The sequence below is a fragment of the Pelodiscus sinensis genome, chromosome 3 (assembly GCF_049634645.1).
Source record: "Pelodiscus sinensis isolate JC-2024 chromosome 3, ASM4963464v1, whole genome shotgun sequence".
In the NCBI taxonomy this organism is placed as follows: domain Eukaryota; kingdom Metazoa; phylum Chordata; order Testudines; family Trionychidae; genus Pelodiscus; species Pelodiscus sinensis.
In genome coordinates, this window is record NC_134713.1 from 25,705,872 (window position 1) to 25,726,756 (window position 20,885).

A 20,885-nucleotide genomic window follows, 5' to 3' on the forward strand; every position below is an offset into this window, starting at 1 on the left:
GGTTTTACCTTGTCTGTATTTACCATACATTCATCTCTATTGAACACTTACTGCTTTAATCCACAGCAAACAGAGAATTTTGGTCATAGAGATGGAGAGCAATGAATAGATGTTCTTCGGTGATCCATCTGGTACCCTCTATACATTTAGAGTAGCACTTGCAAGTGCCTGTATATTTCAAATATATAGAGCCAAATTATACTCTTACCCCAATGTGACACCACCTATTTCAATAAACTGTACCTATTAAACTGGAAGTAAAACATGATCTTTTCTGTACTGAGACCTCTGCAATACACGGGTACAGAAAAGTGAGTGGTAGATTGAACTCTGGCCTCCTGTGGTTTTTGTTAGGAGTAATGTTACAAAAACTGTTACATCTTTGTTACGTCTTTGACTTAGTTTTAAATGATTTCTAATTTGAGGGCTGACATGTTACATAAAGCTTCAGTGGAACATTTAGTAGACAGTATGTACATTGAATTGTAGAGATACCATACTCATAACTGCATGCTAAATATTCTTAGGGAATTTACAAGGAAAAATACTCCCTGATATCTTTACCTTCATCCAAGTATCCTTACAAAGTCATTTGAAAAATGTTGGGACAGAAGCTATCTCTGTTGAAGCGGGTCTGTCCAAACCACGAAGGAAATGGCTGAACCTGTCACGTTCACACCCTAATCAACTTGACCATAAGAAACTGACCCTGTGTGACTGTTCAATCTTTATTAAAAATTTAACTCCCATTTGTCTGTAACAAGCTGCAAGGGACAGCACAATGTGTAAAAAAAAATGGAAAAAAGCATAAATTTCCGTAAAACATAGCACTAATCGCATGAAGGTTGACAACAACAAGAACAAAAAGATATCACGACAGCTTAATTGTCCTTGGCTCAAGTTAACAGTGAGGTGAGAAAGATCATTTCACTAAGGCAGATACAGTAATAAAAACATAAGAAAGGGTTTTTTTCCACCAGTGAAGAAATTAAGTCAGGTAGGAATAATACTCTCATTAATTTAGCACTTAATGAGATCAAGACAAAATTAATAAAAATAAAACAATGATAATAATACCCTATTCTTATTACACACCTGAGGTGGCCCACTCAGCAGCAGCCTCCTTGGGTGAAAGGTGTCCATTCTGCCCTCATTTCTATTATTGTAGTCCATATGAATTGGCTTGGGAACTGTCCACTGGCGATAGTATAGAGACTGCTCCGTGCAAGTCATCATTTTACTCATGACCGGGCGGAAAGAACTTGCCCACATGACAGAATGGTAAGGCAAGAGGGAAGATGATTTGGGAAGTCCGCTGCTGTCAGTAGAGGTAATAATGTCATATACCAGTTTAGGCAGGAAAACGATGGGGGGTTGTTTCGATGCTTTTGTCATGGAGCACTGAGATGTCTGCAGGATGAAGGTGTTGTGAGTAGGTGCAGAGGAAGAGGAAGAAGACGAGAAAGGTGATGAGGATGAGTTGATGGAAATTTGGGCACTTTTTATGTTCTGTTTTGAATCCAGCTGTTCAGCTGCAGCTGGCAAGTGCTTGCTGATGACCGTTTGCGCCCCCTTTTCTACTTTCTGCCTTTGCCTTTCGCAGTTGTGTGTGCTCTCTTCAGTACTGCTGCTTAGGACTTGGTGGGGTGACTTTGCTACATCCCCTGGTGTTGCTAACAGAGGAGAGGATTCAATGCAGAACGTGGCACCTAAAAACAAAATCTGGATTTCAACATGGGGTAGAGTGATCCTTCAGCAACTACCTTGAACCACAACATTTCTATTCCACTTTTCATAGTTAAACCACACTAAACAATAGACATGATGTGAAGACATCAACAACACTGCTCCTGTTGGGCCATCCTCACTCACGCAGAGAGTCTTATTGAAACTAATGGGAGTATTTGTGTGAATAAGCCTATGAGATTTTGAGTACTAAAATCCATGGGGAAAAGCTCCCACTGATTTCAACACTGAGCCTTACATTTGTTAAATTTCCCATTTCTTCATGAAATTTTAAAATATATATAACTTTAAAAAGCATAATATTCACAGACAGTGTTCCCTATAACCTGAGTGCTTGGGTGGTCACCCAGGAGAGATTCAACTGCCATGCAGCAGATTAGCAGAGCTCCCACAGCACCCACAGCCTGCAGCATGTGTTTCTATTGGTGGTGCAGAACTGGTCATGCTGTGGTGCACATAACAAAATGTATTCTGCATACAAATGGAAACAATTAGAGGAAGCCTTGTTCACAGGTTATTTCCTTGGACTATAATGGTTTTAACATAGCCATGATTTTGATCCTATTAACATTATAATTATCAGCATTCTGGAAGCTGAGGGCTTGATCCTAGGAGTTGTAAGCATCTCCAATACTCAAAGATTTCAAAATGGAGATGCAAATAATCAGCAGTTCTCAGATCAGCCTTTCAAAACAGTTTGTCAAGGTGCTGATCTCCGCAACACTTATTGGAATCTCCCCGCAAGCAAAAAAAGCAAAACAAAGCAAAAAGTGACTGTCAGCACTGATGTAAACAAACACAATCCCATAAAACCAAATAGATTTCAAATGGCTAATTCAGGACATGCACCAATTTTTAGTACCACCAATTTTTAGCCATTGCTTCAGACATTCACTCCTGGGGGAATTCTGTACCACTGCACACATGCAGGAATCATGTCCCCCACAGAGGGTTTTCTTTTTCCTTTTCAGAGAAATACATTGTGCTGGGGAGGCACACTGCAATTACACCTTGTACCCACCAGGGCCTGTTGTAGCATTAGAACAGGGGGCAAAAAAGCTTATGAGCCAGAGCAGCCATGGAAAAGGAGACAACAGATGCTGCTTTTCTCACAGTGATATACCTGGAGTTCAGAAGAGCTAGTGGGAGGAACAGACTGGGAGAGGAGCACACGACCTAGTGGAGAGACAGTACTGAGCCAGGGACTGAGTAGTAGCGGGCTATAAAGACACATGTGCCTGGGGGAAACAAGGTGCAGGAAAAGACAGGGGCAGGACAGATGTGCCTCAATGATTGGATAGGCAGGTGTCATCCAGGGTCTGCATTGGAGAGGCTCCCCAACTCTCAAATAATTCCTCCAAAAAACACCTGTTTTATACTTCCACGCACACCAACAACCCTCCAGATTCACTCCCAGATTGTCAGAAATGAATTCCCTCTCCCTCCGCTCCTGCATTACCCTAAGCTCCCCTAAACCTTTGCACTGCTTCTGAGAGGTGCAGGAAATACATTTTTGTACTGTAGTTTAAATGAAGTATTGACAAACACACACATTTCTAAAAGAGCACCGTACACTGAAAACATTTTCAGCACCCATTCTAGTACCCCAACCCCTCCAAAAAAAAAATCATGAGCATTTTTCAGGCAAAATTTAGGAAGGTCTTTTGAAAATGCAGAGGTAGGTCCTCAGCTGGTGTGAATTGTCATGGTTCCAGTTATTTCAAATGGAGCCCTAACAATTTGTACTAGCTGCAGATCTGCATGTTGGTACCGGACATAAACAAATATTGAAGAACATTTCTCTCGATACAGTATTTTATATAATACAGTGAGTCCCTCGCAGACCTGTACAATGGCCTATGCATTCATGGATCAAGCACATCTAATTATTTTTGATCTGAGGAGTAAGATTCTTGAAAGCTTGGAGTTTTTTAAAGGTAATGGTTAGTGCGTTCATAAAAACAGGTTTTGCCAAAAACCTAATGATTTGTGTCTTTTGTTTTTCGTTTGTCAGGAGAAATGAATTGCCACATTTGCATCCTAAAAGCATCATAAAGTCTTACTTGAAGCTTTTGAAGAGAGAGATGAAGATGCAGAGTCATGGGAGCGTGATCTCTCTCTTTTGATGGGACTTCTCTTTTCTGAAGTGGAACCTGTTTCAGGAGAAGATGGAGGATAAGGGAGAATTACAATTCTAAAGACCAGTTCTCAGCTATCACCAAATTGAAGGGATGCTGGGCAAAAGTGGCTTAAAGCTCCTCTAGATGCCCCGATTCAGATGCTATTGATTGTAGCTGTTCTTCCTAAGCTGTAGTTGAGCTACAATAGCCTTGTAGAGCCAAAAATGCAGCCAAGAGCTGGTATAGAACAGGAGTATCTAGTCCCTATTCCCTCTTCACTAATCATGCCTCCTTTGAAGTATGAGTGACACACTAGCCCCTATGTCAGTGTTTCTTAAGCTTTTTTTGACCAAGGAACACCAAACAAGGATTTGTTTGTTGAACAAAAATTTTTAAAAAAAGTTGCCTGCCCCTTTAAGTGTGGCCATTTTGAATTCTGTTCTTCTCCACGGTACACCTCTGACTGCCTTGTGGCACACACAGTTTAAGAAACATTTCCCTATGTGGTACTGCCAGGTGACGACCCTTAAAAAGGGATGTAAGACCATCTTTAGAGCTGAACTGTTCTTTTCTCTTTGGTAACAATATAATTTCATTCCCCTCTCCAAGCTGCTGATGAGAAGTACATCTGTTAATTTTGGTCCTCATTCTGCTACCCTTATTTGTGTTGAATAACACCTTATTCATTTGAGCAGCCCCTTCAGTGTGACCATCACGTGTCCTCTCTGTGCTTCAGTTCTCCCATCCGTAAAATGGGTAAAATAATGACTTTTCAAAGGTTCTGAGGATCAACTAATTAATGTTAATAAACATTCCTTGCATTCCTCAGTTGTAAGACTGTATAGTACGTACAGATAAAATTATCTGGTAAGTTTAATGCCAAAAGTTCACAAGCTATCACTGTAAAGTCAGATAATGTCTCCCAATCTTTTGCAGTACCCAGCATTACTAACTGTTGAATACTTATCTACTTACTGTTCCCTTCCATTTACTATTCCCTTCCCTTGCTTTGCACTTTGAAAGGCTAATATCCAAAGGCTAATATTAGCTGAAATGTATGGTACTGGCATTAAATTCACAAGCTGTGTTAGAATACATTGTAGGAGAACTGGAACTACAGACATTCATTTACCTTCTGTTGCTATTTCTTCATCTTCATTATCAGTACTGCTCAATTTCTCTGGGTCACTCTCCAACACATCATTCACAACCACTTTCTCTATGTGGATTTCAGAGCTAACAAAGTATGCTGCCAAGCCAAGCTCTTGCTCCAAGGCTGTTCTTAATAAGCAAGAGGAATTTATTAAACGTAGGTCACAATATCTCAATGATCTGGAAATAAACCAAAAGATACTATAAAAACTCACTGTATTCCACACCTTTATTATTATTATTATTATTATTTTGCAAACATAGACAGTTAGGAATTTTGCCATTGCCTACTTAACTGATATGTGAGATAGGACAAAGTGATATGAATTCACCAATATATGGTTTCATTATTATTGCTTGAACTAATATAGTCTAATGTACTAAGCATAAGTCCTGACTCTGACACTTACTTTCTTGCTAATCTAGCACATGTCACGTAACCTCTTTGACCTAATTTATAAGCATGCGCAACACTGATGTTGATGGAGGTTGCACCTGCTTACCCCAGGGCTTAGTGGGACCTTTTTGTGTCTTGGTTTCTTCACTTATAAAACAGGACTAATTGGGAATGCTGTGAAAATGAAAGTCCACACCCCGCAGCTCCACCTCACAACTATTACTAACAACCTGCTATACCACAAATGTTCCACTGGATACAGAAACTACCAGAAATCATTCTGTCATACAAATGTCACCAGACTTTGCATCTTATCGGACACAGTAGGTTGCAGAAAGGTTTTTCAGCCATTTGAAGAGTGCAGAGAAAAAGAAAGTTGTGAAGCATTGGGAATGAACAAATGTCATGGAAATATTTGTCAATTCCTTCCTACCTTGGCAAAGCTTCCCCTTGAGGATCCATTCCACTAAATATTAATATGCAAGGCAGACCTTCTAATTCCAAATAGGTCTGTGGCCTCCACTCCGCATCTTCAATTTTCTGCCACATCTATCATAGAACGTAAAAACGTTTGTGGGCAAATTTATATGGCACAATTAAAAATGAAGAAACAAATGATTAATTGCCTACTGTACAGACCTAATTCTGCAGATATTGCACATGAGAAATCATTGCAGAATCAGGCCCTAATTTGAAAGGTCCTGATTTGAAAAATCGTCTTGTCTTCTTTCAGAAGTTTTATATCAATGATTGACTGTCCCATAACATGCTTATATTTTAGAACGCTAATGAATTGTTACCATAAGTGGCTAATTATAGATCCAAATGCTCCTCTGGGAAACATGAGAAAACATTGTGAAGATGTATAGCTTGATCTTCAAAGACAGAAAACATGTTACTCACTATAAAGGTGTTTATTTGTTGATTCGGTTTCCTAACCACAGCTGTCAGTCCCCTTTTGACAGCCACGTCCATTGGATGATATCTTTATTCACACTGATTAGTACCTGGTCAGTGAGATTTCTTGATTAGTAAGGTACTACTCAGTGGGCAAAAAGGTATCACTATCTGGCCCTTATTTATTCAGTAAGTACTAACAATACCGTGCTGCAGAAGACACCTAAGAGAATATGGCATGTGATTCTGAATTCACTTATCTCAGCTTTAAAACACGGTGTTATTCATGATTTGTAGGAGAATGAGCAAAATGAGGCCCTTTTCCTCTGCTCTGTGGAGCGAAGTAGGCAGACAACATAATTCAGATTTGGAATGGTAAAAACAATTTTGGGAATATAATTTTTTGTTTTAATAGCTGTGTGATAGCATTTCTACTAAGGGGAGTTGTGTCTATGGACATGTGTGATGCTTAAGGACAGACTGTGCATGGCTGTCCTTACCCATATGTAGAATATGCAATTGCATAGGGCACCTGGAAATGTGGGGCATCACTAGGTTTTAATGTCCACCCACCTGCCTCTTCCTATCCCTGTTCTGTGGCTTTGCTTCCTCTGGAGAGGAGCTAGTTAACTTAAAAGTCAAAAAAGCCTGCCACACCTATTAGCAGAGACTGAGTCTGTGAAAGAGCCATTAAGTGATAGTGAAACCATTTAACAAACATTTGCTAATGCCAGGTATATACTGTCAGATTTTGAATTTACTGTATTAGTCCACAGGGGCTTGAGTTTAAAATCTGCTTTAAAAATATTTAATTAGTCTATTGCTGAAGATCAAAAAATCACATCTCTAAAAATTGTCCCCTCCCTTTCCCTGGCTGCCATCAAGCATAGGGGCACTAGCTTATTAGCACTGCTTAGGGTCCCATAAATCCTAAAGATAGCCCTGAGATTATGTGATTATAACAGTCCTTTCCAGCCTTAAAAAAAAAATCTATGAATCTATTTCTTCCAGCATTTTCATATTCAAAAATCACATAAGGTCCAGAAAACATTAGGCATCATACTTGGAAAACCTGGACTATTCAGGGACCCATGGGTAGGCTTACTGATCTGAAACCTTTATGACTGATAGTTAAAACCAAAGCAGACTGTGGAGAGCTTCAAAAGGTCTCACCAAACTAAGTGATTGGGCAACAAAATGGCAAATGATTTGTAATGTTGATAAATGCAAAGTAATGCACATTGAAAAAAAATAATCCCAACTATACATACAATATGATGGGAACTAATTTATCTACAATTACTCAAGAGAGATCTTGCAGTCATTGTGGATATTTCTCTGAAAACATCCACTCAGTGTGCAGTGGCCATCAAAAAAGCTAATAGAATGTTAGGAATCGTTAAAAAAGGAATAGAGAATAAGACAGAGAATATCTTATTGCCGCTATATAAAACCATGGTACACCCACATCTTGAATACTGTACACAGATGTGGTCACCTCATCTCAAAAAAGATATATTGGCATTGGAAAAGGTTCAGAAAAGGGCAACAAAAATGATTAGGGGTTTAGAAAGGGTCCCATATTTAGAGAGATTCAAAAGACTTGGACTTTTCAGTTCAGAAAAGAGAAGACTAAGAGGGATATGATACAGGTCTAAAAAAAAATCATGACTATCATAACAAGTACAGAAAAAGTGAATAAGGAAAAGGTACTTACTTATTCCTACAATATAAGAAGTAGGGGTCACCAAATAAAATTAATAGGCAGCAGGTTTAAAACAAACAAAAGGAAGTTTTTCTTCACTCAACACAGTCAACCTCAGTGGAACTCCTTGGCAGAGGATGTTGTGAAGACTAGGACTTTAACAGGGTTCAGAAAAGATCTAGACAGATTCATGGAGGTTAGGTCCATTATGGCTATTAGCCAGGATGGGTAGGAATGGTGTCCCTAGCCTCTGTTTGTCTGGAAATAGATGACAGGAGAGGGATCACGTGATGATTACCGGTTGTTTCCTCCCTCTGGGACATCTGGTATTGGCCATAAACCTTTGGTCTGACCCATTATGGCCATTCTTATGACTATTAAGCTGGGCAATACAATTCAAACTGGTCACTGAGGTTTGCTCACTAGGGGAAACCTGACTGCTCTGGTAAAGCAAACCAAAAATAGCTTTCATATTCACTTGGGCTTTTGCCACTGTGATGATTCACTGAAGACACGGTCCAGTGCAATGTGTGGTTTGGAGTTCTAATCATATTTGTCAAGGCCCTCCTGAGCAGCCATCCAAAATGGACTGCAGGAATAGGAATGTCAGATGGATGTGTCTAATAGTCAGGAGTCAGACTCCTTAGAGAATTTTAGTTATGCTGGAAAATAGCCATCTTCATCACTGATGTCTCAGTCTCATGCCAATAAAATCTGTGCTAACCCAACCCACCCACTGAAAGCCCAGAGATTCTGTCCAGGAAATGCCATTCTGCAAGTTACCTTTAGTTGCTCCACAAAGTGCTTCCCTATGGTGATTCCAGAGTTAGGTTTTCCCAAGATGATTTCAAAATTATCTGCAAGGGATAGTCTTTCCCTTATATGATAAAGTCGTTCATAGGCCACAACAGCCAAAGGAATGCAAGGAATTCTTAACACTACCATGAAGCCATGACCACTGGAGCATTGCTTTGAAGAGTTTATTAGGTTCTGGGTGATTTCCAGAGTTTCAACTGAGGTGTAATTCTTCATCTGAGACAGACCACTTACTGCCATCATAGCTGCAGAGTAATGCTGTACGAGGACAAATGTCCTTATCACTGCGCTGTGTAATCTGGGAAATCTGAAATAAATTGTGAAGCATTAAAATCCTAGAAGTAAAGTGAGAATGCTGCCCTTGTAAAAATTATTAACACTCAAAATTTAATCCAGGTGGAAAAGTCATGCCAAACACACAGTAGAAGCTCACTGATCCTCACTAATCTTCAAACCCTATCATTCCAAGACCAATTCACAGTCTGTCCACGTCTCAGTAAAGAATTAATAGCTAAGTGGAAAAGTGAAGTTACATTACCTCTGTTGTTATTAAGACTTCATCTCATTTGCAAAACATACTATTGAGTATTTGCTAGAGCACTATACAGTAATATTAATCAAAACTAAAATGCACCTGGTCCAGGTTTTCCAAGTACAATGCCTAATATTTCCTGGACCTTATTCATATATATGAATGTATCCTTGCTTTTTACTCATGTTCACTCGTGTAAGATCTGATTCAACTACTTCTAAAATCAATCGAAAGAGCTGGTTTGAGCCCTAATACAGATTCCCCCCCGGCCGTTAGTACAGTTTTGCAAAGTTCTGCTTGCTCAGTCTTTTATTTCTTGCACACCGTAAGCCCCGCATAGAGTCTGACCAGAATTTTGTGCCTGCAAATTATACCTAAATAGCAATCACTATGGCCATACGAGAAGTCCTGTGGCACTTTATAGACTAACAGATTTATTGGAGCATAAACTTTCGTGGGCAAAGACCCACTTCATCTGATGCATCTGACGAAGTGGGTCTTTGCCCACGAAAGCTTATGCTCCAATAAATCTGTTAGTCTATAACGTGCCACAGGTCTTCTCATTGTTCTTGCAGATTCAGACTAACACGGCTACCCCTCTGATACTATGGACATAGTTACTCCATGTTTTTAATCTGTATCCCTCCATATACAGCAAATCAGCTAACTAACTTCATGTTTTTGAGCTTTGATGATGTTCTATAGCATTCTCCCTAACTGGGTCTTTCATTGATTTAACTCCATGAGCCAAAGTGAAATCTCACCTCCTCTTTGTGGTCCCACTAAAATATTTACAAATGTTATATGTTAAAACAGTTTTTTGATAGCCATCCAAGTTCAGAATGGAATCAAACTCCCAATATTGAATAAATAACACCTGTGCCTAAGCACAGAAAAAATACTGCAAACTCTAGAATGAGAACTCCTGGTAGCCACAATGCAGCTGTTTAAACCCACAACTTTTGACCATTAAGGCAGTTGTGCTGTATGTTAGATACTCTGATACATTTTGGTGTGTTAATTCATACATAAACTAATTAAGTTAGGCTACGTCTATACAGCAGCACTACTTCAGGATACCAGAGGTATCCCAAAATAGCTATTCCCCCTCTTTTGAGTGTGCCCATTATTCCAAATTATCATGGGCTTGCTATTCTAATGTCCCTGTAAATTTTATTCCAGAAGGAGCAGGAGATGTTTTGGAAAAGCTATTTATTTAAAAAATTAGTGCTGTGTAGACAGTGCCAAATTTTGAAATAAGCTATTTTGAAATGGACTTGAAATAAGCTACGCAATTTGCGTAGCTCAAATTGCGTAGCTTATTTCGAGCTACAGCTGCAGTTTAGACACACCCTTAGTTACAGTAAGGGCAGGGAAGCAGCCAAAAAGTATTAGCTGGGGTTAGTTAATTTCTAACATTGCACTTTGAACATAAGATTTGCTTGTAATGTTGTTTCTGTAGTGCCTATGGGCCTCAACCAAAACCGGGATCTTATATAGAAAGAGAGTGCCTCTGTCCTAAGTAGCTTCCAGTCTAAATAAAGACAAGGTAGGACCACAAAAGGAGGCAAAGAGAGGTAATATGATTTGCCCTAGGATGTTCAACAGGTTGGTGGCAACGCCAGAAATAGAAAGAACCCAGGTGTCCTGATTCGCAGCCAAGTATCCCCACCCTGTGGACCAAATTTCATAATGTTTTAAACCAAAAAATGTATTGTACCGTTTTCCTAAAGCCATGACCATAGCTTCAAAAGAGCTGTCATATCGAAGCAATGGAAGGCTGTGCCCAGAAAGAGTGGATTCAATGAATTCTGACAATCCAAAGTATTTCTTGTTTTCATGGTATAGATCTATTCCCTAAAGTAAATAAGATAACAACAATTTAAGGATGCAACTTATATGTAGATTATAAATAATTCATCAATATACCATCTATAGACATTCTTTATATCTCATACATACACACTAACACACACAGACATACATTTAAAAAACAATCCATGGATCTATTCACTCACATTCATGCTCACAATATGGTCATTCTCAGAAGGTTTAAATTGATGTTGTTCCAATGACTTCAATGAAGCTTACTTACAAATAAGCGAAGCTCATGATCTGGGTAGATTTATACATTATGTGTCTTCCACACAGCACAAAAACTGCACCATTCTGAACTGCTTGACACATCACCTTTCCGCACCTCAGTAAAAGTACATGCCAAAACAAAAATGTCTGAAGAAAATCTTGAAAAAATGTCAGAAAAACAGCTAGGGAACTTTTCTGATAGTAAGTAAAATGTGCTGGTCCAGCTTGCACGCATGAACGACATTCTGGTTATTCCCATGTATCAGCATATGAATTAAGCCTAAATGAAAGGTATCAGTAGTATGGATAACCATGGGGAGATGTGTAAGCAAGAGGAAAGATGAAGATTTAATGAACACTTTTATGAGCATCTTGCTTTCTCAGAATTCAAAAATGAAGATTGAAACCTGTGATTGCAAACCACTTTGTAAGAAGCAGGAAAATGTTACTAGTGCAGGGAGCAGTCATGGTCTTTATTACTTCCTCTGAGCAGTCAGGATCATACCCCATCCCCCGCAATATTTTAAATCTACTTACAAATGTTAACGAATATTTGCAGAAAGTTTATGGATGCGTAATACAGCTGGTGGTTATGTTAGCTCTGGCTGAAACAGACTGGGGCTCAAAAGGACACTGTGGGACTCCTTGCCAGCCACGAAGTGTAGAAGCCGCACAGAAAGAAAGGCATGACTCAAGAGACTTGTATGATGGTATCAGTGTTCATAGAGAGGGAACAAAGATGCTGCTCACAATCTGATCTACAAATGAACATCTTCATTTCTTTTAGGCCTGAGCAGGCCTGGTATGAAAAATTGGCATACCTGACCAGGGTGAGTAGCTTACCAAAAAGGGGTGAAAAGAAAGAAAATTTGTATCACTACATAAAGTATCCCCCTTCTCAGTAGCTAATGATCACATAGGGTACGTCTACACTACAGCGCTAGTTCGAACTAACTTAGTTAATTCGAACTAAGCTAATTCGAACTAACGCATCTAGAACTAAAAACTAGTTCGAATTAGCGTTTTGCTAATTCGAACTAGCAAGTCCACATTGAGTGGACTCTGAACAGGGCTTAAGGATGGCCGGAAGCAGTGCCGGCAGGGCATCAGAGGAGGACTTAGAGCATGGAGATGCTGTCTCAGGCTAGCCGAGGGCTGCGCTTAAAGGGTCCCAACCCCCACCCCGGACACACAGTTCTAAGGGGTGCCCCGCTTGCAAAGAAGTTCTGGCTTGGAGTGCCCGGAGTACCCACACATCACAGCACTCGGCCATCAGCCCGGCTGCACTTGCCGCAGGCTGCCATCTGGGGAGAGGGGGCAATTGGGGGGCTGCAGGAGAGCTTCCACCCCCAGAAGCCCGCAGAGCCAGCCCAGTCCTCCCCATCGGGGGCTCGTACCCCATTCCTCCCTCACCTCCTTCCACTTACCCTTCCCTAGCCCCCTTTCTTCTTGATGTACAAAATAAAGATAAAGTTTCTTCCAACATTGACTCTGTCTTTATTGAACAAAACTGGGGGAGACTGGGAAAAGGAGCTGGGAGAGGGGAAGAGAAAGGCTGGGAGAGGGGAGGGCAACTAACATGATCAGGGGTTGGGAACAGGTCCCAGATGAAGAAAGGCTACAGAGACTGGGACTGTTCAGCTTAGAAAAGAGGAGACGGAGGGGGGACAGGATAGAGGTCTCTAAAAGCAGGGGTTGGGTGGAGAGGGTGCATTCAGAAAAGTTCTTCCTGAGTTCCCATAAAGAAGGACTAGAGGACACCAAAGGAAAGGAATGGGTAGCAGGCTTGAAACTAGTAAGAGAAAGTTGTTCTTCTTCCCAAAGCAAATAGTTAAACTGCGGAACTCCTTGCTGCAGGAGGCTGTGAAGGCTACAACTACAACAGAGTTTAAAGGGAAGTGAGATCAAGTCATGGAGGTTGGGTCCATGGAGTAGTCTTAGCCAGGGGGTAGGAGTGGTGTCCCTGCCCAAAGTTTGTGGAAGGCTGGAGAGGGATGGCACGAGACAAATGGCTTGGTCACTGTCTTCGGTCCATCCCCTCCAGGATCCCTAGGGTTGGCCATTGTCGGTAGACAGGCTACTGGGCTAGATGGACCTTTGGTCTGACCCAGGACGGCCATTGTAAGCTCATGGCTCAGGGTCGGGGGTCTCAGTGGACCCCCTTGATTTTCATGCACACCTGCTCCTGGGTGGCCAGGCTGGCAGCTCTCCTGCCCTAGACGGCCACTTTCCTGTGCCTAGTGCGGAGATCGTGGACGAGGTCCACGATGTCCGCACTAGCCCAGGAAGGTGCCCGCCTCTTGCGGTCCAGGGCAAGCTCCTGGGAGCCGCCAGCCTGGTCCCGGGAAGAGGGGGTGGGCTGGGGGACATCGGGTGGGTGGCTCTGTGCCGTGCCAGGTGCAGGGTCTGCTAGCTGGGTGCTGGCAGGCTTGCACCTGGCACGGGCACCGTAGCCAGCCCGTGCCCCTTTAAGGGGGCCGGGGCCGGGAGGGGGGCATAGAGTTTCCCTGGTGTTGGCCAGAGTGGCCACCAGGGAAACCTGGGGAGGGCTAGCCTCCCAGTAGTTCGAATTAAGGGGCTACACACCCCTTAATTCGAACTAGCTAGTTCGAACTAGGCTTAATCCTCGTAAAATGAGGTTTACCTAGTTCGAACTAAGCGCTCCGCTAGTTCGATTCAAATTCGAACTAGCGGAGCGCTAGTGTAGCGCCTATTAAAGTTAGTTCGAACTAACGTCCGTTAGTTCGAACTAACTTTGTAGTGTAGACATACCCATATATATTTACAATTACCAGACATCCTGAATGGTTCTATTGAAACTGGGGGCTTCACCAAATTTCAGTGGATTCCTATGACATCTGGTCACTTCGGGGACATCTGTCTGCCATGTTGGTGCCCAATGGCATGGGAACACTTTTAAGAGTGAGGGTCCTAAAATCCAGCCCCCCTTACACCTGCCCACCCATCCCCAGCTGAGGCTGTGAGCAAAGCCTCAGCATGCAGGCTAGCAGCAGAGCTCTCCAGCACACAAGACAGCAGCCAGGATACCGGGCTTGGGGTAGCAACTGTGACCCCAGCATGTTGGGCCAGCAACAGAGACCCAGCATGCAAGACAGCATCCAGATCCCAGGCATGCGGTCTGCAGACAGGACCCCTGCATACGTATCTGGAAGCAGAGCCCTGGCATGCAGGGTCAGCAGATGGGACTCCAGGCACTAGGCTGGGAGCCCAGGGATGCTACAGCATCCCCCACACCCACAGTGCCTACGGTGGTGTCATGTTGCAATGCAGCGTAGCAGTGCTACACAGGCCAGTTCCAACAGGTAGCTCTCTTCCCTCCTGACATGTTTCCCTTGAGGAGGAGGAAAGTAAAAGGACCAAACTATAGGATAAGAATATCAAAGGCTTTCTTTAGGCAGCTCCTGAATCAGCACTTCTCTTCAGGCTGCTCCAGGAACTGGGTGTGGGGAGAAACAGTGGGATGAGGATGGGAAGGCAATGGACAGTAAGGAAGAGAAAAGGCATGGGAGTGTGACTGAAAAGGGACTGGCAGATATTGGGAAAGGGGAGGTAGAAATGGGAGGCAGGTGAGTGGCAGAAGAGGAACAAACAACAAAGGGAAAGAGATGGACAAATAAAAGCGAGAAGCATCTACAGACTGAATGAGGAAGAGAAGAGAGAGGGGTGACACAGATGTAACCCACACACCTACTGGGTATGGTTCAATGTCCCATCTAGTGGTAGCTAGACCAATTACTGAGAGAAAGAATGAGTTTGCTCTACAGCCTTAGCTGAGTGTAACTCGGCCTTTAGCTCAAGCCATAGAAGCTCATACACTAAGTTCCCGAGATCCCAAGTTCAGTTCTGCATATTGGTGTTACATAGACATCCTTATTCATTGTTTTGCTTACAAAAAACACATGGTCTCCAGTGTTTTTCAGAACCTGCAAATGTGAAATAGTTATTGAATGAACCCAAAATCCTGAAAACATCCATCTTACGTTGCTGTACGACGACGGCCAGTGGATTTCATTGTATGGGCTGATGTGAGTATGCTGTGTCTGCAGAGCATAGGGGAAGGAAGTCACATGGAGTGTCAAAACGTTTGGAGCCTCTTTCACCTCTCTGCAGTTCAATAGTCTATCAACGAGTCCCACAGATGGATCCGCTTGAGGATAAAGGCAGTGAACAGAGCTGCAAAAAGAAACCCCATACTCTCCAGAGTGATTTGTATTCAAGTACACTTGTGACAAATGCACATATGTCACCATCTGAAACCCGGACACGAAAGCATAGTGCACCACTCAGATGGAATTTGGATCTGGATTCTTCACCTTACTTTGTTCTGTTTGCATCACTTGGGTAGCACAAAGGAAGGGGAGAGCAAGCTGCTTATCTCCTCAGCTGGGAGTTCCCTGGCATGATAATTATACCACAAACTCGGGGCTGTGATGGCAGACTTCCCTCAGTCCCTGGTGTACAGCACAGCCCCTAGCATACAGATTGAAAAGGGGCTAACACCACATCAACTGCCAACAGGCATTTGGTTTTCTGCAGACTGTAGACAGGTGCCATGTTCTTTGTAGAAACAGTTAATTTGTTTGAAGACCTATCAGGTCCCACCTCCTTTTCTCAAGACTGAATATGTCCAATTTTTTTAACCTTTTCTCCGAGGCTAGGTTTTCTAAGCTTTTAATTATTTTTGTTGCTCTCCTCCAAATTATCTCCAATTCGTTCACGTCATTCTCAAGCATGACACCCAAAACCGGACATGATACGCCATCTGAGACCTCACCAGTGCAGAGGAGAATGGGACAGTTACCTCCTACATCCTAGTATATGGCCTTTTTTTTTTCAAAAAACGTACCGTCAGAAAACATTCCAACTTGCTCTAGCGATAAGTGTCTAGCATGTCATGCCAACTGCCCAGGCACTGTGGAGTTTCTGCAGGCACTGCAGCAGAGGGGCATTTGAAGGAGACAGATGAAGGTGGATGCTGGGGTGGCTTTGCACATATTTACACAGAGCTCTCCAAATATATAAAGAACAGCCTGAAAGAATGCAGGATGGTGCTTGTGGGGGAAATGTAACTGATGGACAATGAGGGCTGGCACTGATGACTTGATAAAACACATGGGATGATAAGCAGGGTACAGATAAGTCACCCAGGACCTTAAAAGGGAGCATTTATGTATGTTTCATAGAAAGGGGAAACCAGTGGAAGGATGAACCAATGATAGATGAACCAATGATACAAGAATACAAACAAGAACAACTTTAGTAAATAATATTGTCTCTAAAAATGACCTAAGAGTGAAGTAGGCCTTACCTTGCAAGATCCCAGTGTGCATGATCATGGATTAGTATAAACAGTGTATGTGGATTCTGCATAGAGTTTTGCAAAAAGACTTTAAATTTAGTCTGGGCATCTGCGTCCAGCTTCACAACATATTGTTCCATCCTCTGCTTTGTAAGGTGCTCCTTTTCTAAGCCAAGTTCTAATAAAACACCTATGGAAATGGAACAGGGGTAAGTTCTTCCAAGCCCAAATGCAGCTAACAATTTTCTGTATGTATAGAGAATAAATCTAGCTAATAATGAGCACCTGAATGCCAGAGGTGAAACAGTGTCTGCTGATATGTCACTTCGGAGGGGGGGACACAAATCAGAAAATCAACTCTCTCAAAGGAACCCAAATCAAGATTTTGAGTGCTGGAGTCAGCAATTGAGCAAACGTGAGACAGCAATTTCTGAGCCACCGCTAGCTGGAATGGACGAATCTGATGCCGTTCAACATTATAACCTGAAAAAAGGCAAAAATCTGTTCAGCTGAATGACTGAAGCCTAATCTTCTACAAACTTGCCCTAAAGTCTGGCTGACTTTAAAGTAGCTTGCTTATGAATTGGGACTTTGCTTTCATGAATGCTAAAGGGGCATTCAAAAACCCTTTGTGAAATTGGGTATTTGTATAATTGTGGGACTCCAGCGTTTAGCCCTAGGACTCTCACACACCTCAGGACTGAAACTTGGCTGTTGCAGTGTTAATGTCCATACCTGAAGGCCCAGAGACTAGGAAGTTGACAGGAATGAAAAGGAACTTCCATTCCTGCAAACCTGGAGGACCTAAACAAGAGGAGTTTCTGTGAACCTGAGTTTGGAACTCTGCAAAGGGACTAAGCTCTGCCCACATGGATCCAACTGCAGGGTCATGGCCTTAATTTGTTTTGAAGGAGAGACAACCTGCTCTACTACATTTCAGACACCTTCATTACTTACTTGTGCACACAGCTGCTCCAGTTATATCTGATGCTGTTGGCTTATTCGCTGAAGTAGAAAGAGATGAAGACTTGTGGCTTTGGTTTTCTTGATAAAACTTGTCCAGCAGAAGCTCAATGTCACCATCTACCAAAATGAAAGGACAATGGATATTAGTACCCATGGTATCCTATAGCCCTTTTCTGGATGGTTCCCATAGTCATAACAGAATCAAACCAATAATCAACGCAAAGAAACTATGGGCCAATTTCTCTTCCCACTTGAACCGGTGTAAATCAAGACTAACCTCATTGAAGTCAATGGAATTACTCCAACAGTAATTTAAAGCAAGATAATAGCTTTGGTTGGGCCAGGACAATAGGGTGGGCCTGAAATAGGATTGTTTCTCATAAAACAATTCTGCTAGAAGGGACAGTTATACTGTAAAATGGCTACAGAGGGTGGGCACATTGGTAAGAGAGTGGCCGGAGGGAAGTGGGGCTTTAGTTGTTGCCAGCCAAAGTACCCCCTCCCCCAGCATCCTGGGCAGTACAGTCCCCACAACCCTGGCCAGCCCTGGTGAGACAATGCCCAGCCAGCATAGCTCCTGCCACCTCGTCCAGCTTCAGGGAGTCACCACCCAAACAGCATGGGCCCCACTGCTCCGGCCAGCCCAGGATAGCTGCCGCCTGGGCAGCGTGGCCCCCGCTGCCTCATCCAGCTGCTGCCCCAACTAGCTCCGGGGAGCTGCCAACCCCACCCCCTGTCCTGAACCAACCACACACCCAACCTCCAGTCCTGACTCCTGCATCCCCCACATTTCTGCCCTATCTCCCAATCCCCTGCCCTGACTCCTGCACTCCCCCATCTCCTGGCCTGAGCCCCCCAACACACCCAACCTCCTTACCTGATTTCTGCACCCCAGCCCCATGCCCTGAGCCCCTCCTCACCCCCAGCCCTGACTTCCGCATTCACCACACTCCCTGGCCCCTACTCTGGGCCCCCTTCACATACACACACACATACACACACACACCTCCTAGCCCCTGCCCTGACTCCTACACCATCTACACCCTCAGCCCTTTGACCATGGCTCCTCTGTAAGGACCCTAGGAATGCTGGATCAATTTGCTAGATATACATAATGCAGAAGACAGATACATATTTTACTGAATTGTGTCACATCATATCCTTGCAACCTGTTCAGTCATATTGAAAGCTATACAGGACACAGCATTAGCACTGGAGGCTCACTTTGCTCAGTGCTTGTGCAGAGACACATTAGTACACCCAGGCTACATCTACACTGTAGGCTTCTTGCGCAAGAACTTTTTGCAGATGAGAACTTCCACAAAAAGTTCTTGCGCAAGAGCACGTCCACACTGCTATGTGCTTTTGCGCAAAATAGCATCCACACTGCCATGGATGCTCTTGTGCAAGAAAGCTCTCTTGTCTGTTCACACATGCCTTTTTGTGCAAGAGCTCTTGCATAAAAAGGCTTATTCCTCATAGAAAGAGGAATAACGCTTGCGCAAAAAGCCCTGTCATCTGATGATCTACTATACTTTTTCTTGCGCAAAAATTCACTTTGGCTTCGTCTACGCTGGCATGATTTTCCAAAAATGCTTTTAACAGAAAAGTTTTCCGTTAAAAGCATTTTCGGAAAAGCACGTCTAGATTGGCAAGACGCTTTTCCGCAAAAGCACTTTTTGTGGAAAAGCATCCGTGGCCAATCTAGATGCGGAAAAGCCCCGATCGCCATTTTCGCGATCGGGGCTTTTTTGCGGAAAACACTACTGTGCTGTTTACACTGGCCCTTTTGGGCAAAAGTCTTTCGGAAAAAGACTTTTGCCCAAATGGGAGCAGCATAGTATTTCCGGAAAAGCACTGATGATCTTACATGAGATCGTCAGTGCTTTTCCGGAAATTCAAGCGGCTAGTGTAGACAGCTGGCAAGTTTTTCGCAAAATCACATGATTTTGCAGAAAAACTTGCCAGTCTAGACACAGCCTTCTAGTGTGGACACTCTGCAGTACAGACGTAGCCCCAGAGTGAGCGGAGCAAGGTCTGGGTCTCAATTCTTAACTGCAGGTCAGAGAGTGAACATGATGTGCATGACAGCTCTTCAGAGGGTTTTTGGTTGCTCTTACTGCCCAAGGAAAAGAAGTACCTGTGTGCTTGTAAGAGTCATACTTAACAGAAACTTGAAGCAGAAGTAACCACCAACACAAAAATGTGTCTGACAGTCCTAAGAAAAGAGAATCACTCTCAAATGGCTAGTTAATGGCTTGTGACTAGAGCTGGGTGAAAAAATTTAGCAATTAATAAATTTGCTACAAATGCATTTTGGGGGCACTGAAACTATCCACAAATTCAGATCAAATTTGGCAAATAGCTTTGGCCAAAAACAATTTTTAAAAAAAGGCAAAGCAGTTCATTCTGACCATTTTGAAATAAAATGTATCTGACTTTGTGTCAAAATGACATTTTGAAATTTAGTTGTTTTTTTTTGTTTGTTTTTGTTTTTATAAAGAGAAACCACACCAAACAGGAAATAAAAAGAAAAACCAAAAGCATTTTGTTTTATTTTGGGTTTATTTTTCTCATTTCATTTTAAGTGTTTCTAAATCTAAAATTATATTTTGCTTATTTGTTTGTCTATTTTTTTAATTTTGTTTCAGTGAGAACCGCAAAATAACTCATTTCAAATAATGGTTTTTTTTGTTTGGCCCCAAAACAAAAAATCCCTCATTCATTCAGCTCTGCTCCTGATGTATGCCAGGCAAACTGTTCTTGACAGCTTTCTAGTCTTCAGTATCAGCTCGTCTCAATTTACTTCACCTTACTTGATTGCATGTGGAAAGTAGCAGGATCAGCAGCCCTTCTGGTAGCTCGGTACTACTTTCTATCACTTTAGAGGGCTCAGGATTGAGGGCATGCTGAGATGCAGTAGTGGAATACTGTACTCAAATTCTCCTTTTAATCTGAGCATGTTCATAATGCAAATTATGTACATGCATCAAACACATTCAACCATCAATGTGTCTGTCCTGCGCAGTCAAGAACAGAACACTTAACTATATGTTTATGCGCTTTATTAAAATATTGGCATTTATAAATTGACACATTCTGTGAGAATTTCTTAAGGAGAACACATGTACTTTCCCAGATCTTCCTTG

At 42.5% G+C, this 20,885-nt stretch overlaps 1 protein-coding gene across 1 annotated transcript in view; it reads right to left on the reverse strand.

Moving 5' to 3' along the window:
- GREB1 (growth regulating estrogen receptor binding 1) overlaps nucleotides 1-20,885 on the reverse strand; it is a 155,236-nt gene that overhangs the window by 42,517 nt on the left and 91,834 nt on the right. The window contains exons 16-25 of the mRNA XM_075923479.1: nucleotides 17,728-17,853; nucleotides 17,056-17,253; nucleotides 16,780-16,960; nucleotides 15,452-15,644; nucleotides 11,086-11,222; nucleotides 8,801-9,140; nucleotides 5,849-5,964; nucleotides 4,999-5,198; nucleotides 3,810-3,899; nucleotides 1,096-1,709 (exon numbers count right to left, since the gene is read on the reverse strand). Coding sequence (XP_075779594.1) covers nucleotides 1,096-1,709; nucleotides 3,810-3,899; nucleotides 4,999-5,198; nucleotides 5,849-5,964; nucleotides 8,801-9,140; nucleotides 11,086-11,222; nucleotides 15,452-15,644; nucleotides 16,780-16,960; nucleotides 17,056-17,253; nucleotides 17,728-17,853 — 2,195 coding nt within the window. The remainder of the gene's footprint in view (nucleotides 1-1,095; nucleotides 1,710-3,809; nucleotides 3,900-4,998; nucleotides 5,199-5,848; nucleotides 5,965-8,800; nucleotides 9,141-11,085; nucleotides 11,223-15,451; nucleotides 15,645-16,779; nucleotides 16,961-17,055; nucleotides 17,254-17,727; nucleotides 17,854-20,885) is intronic.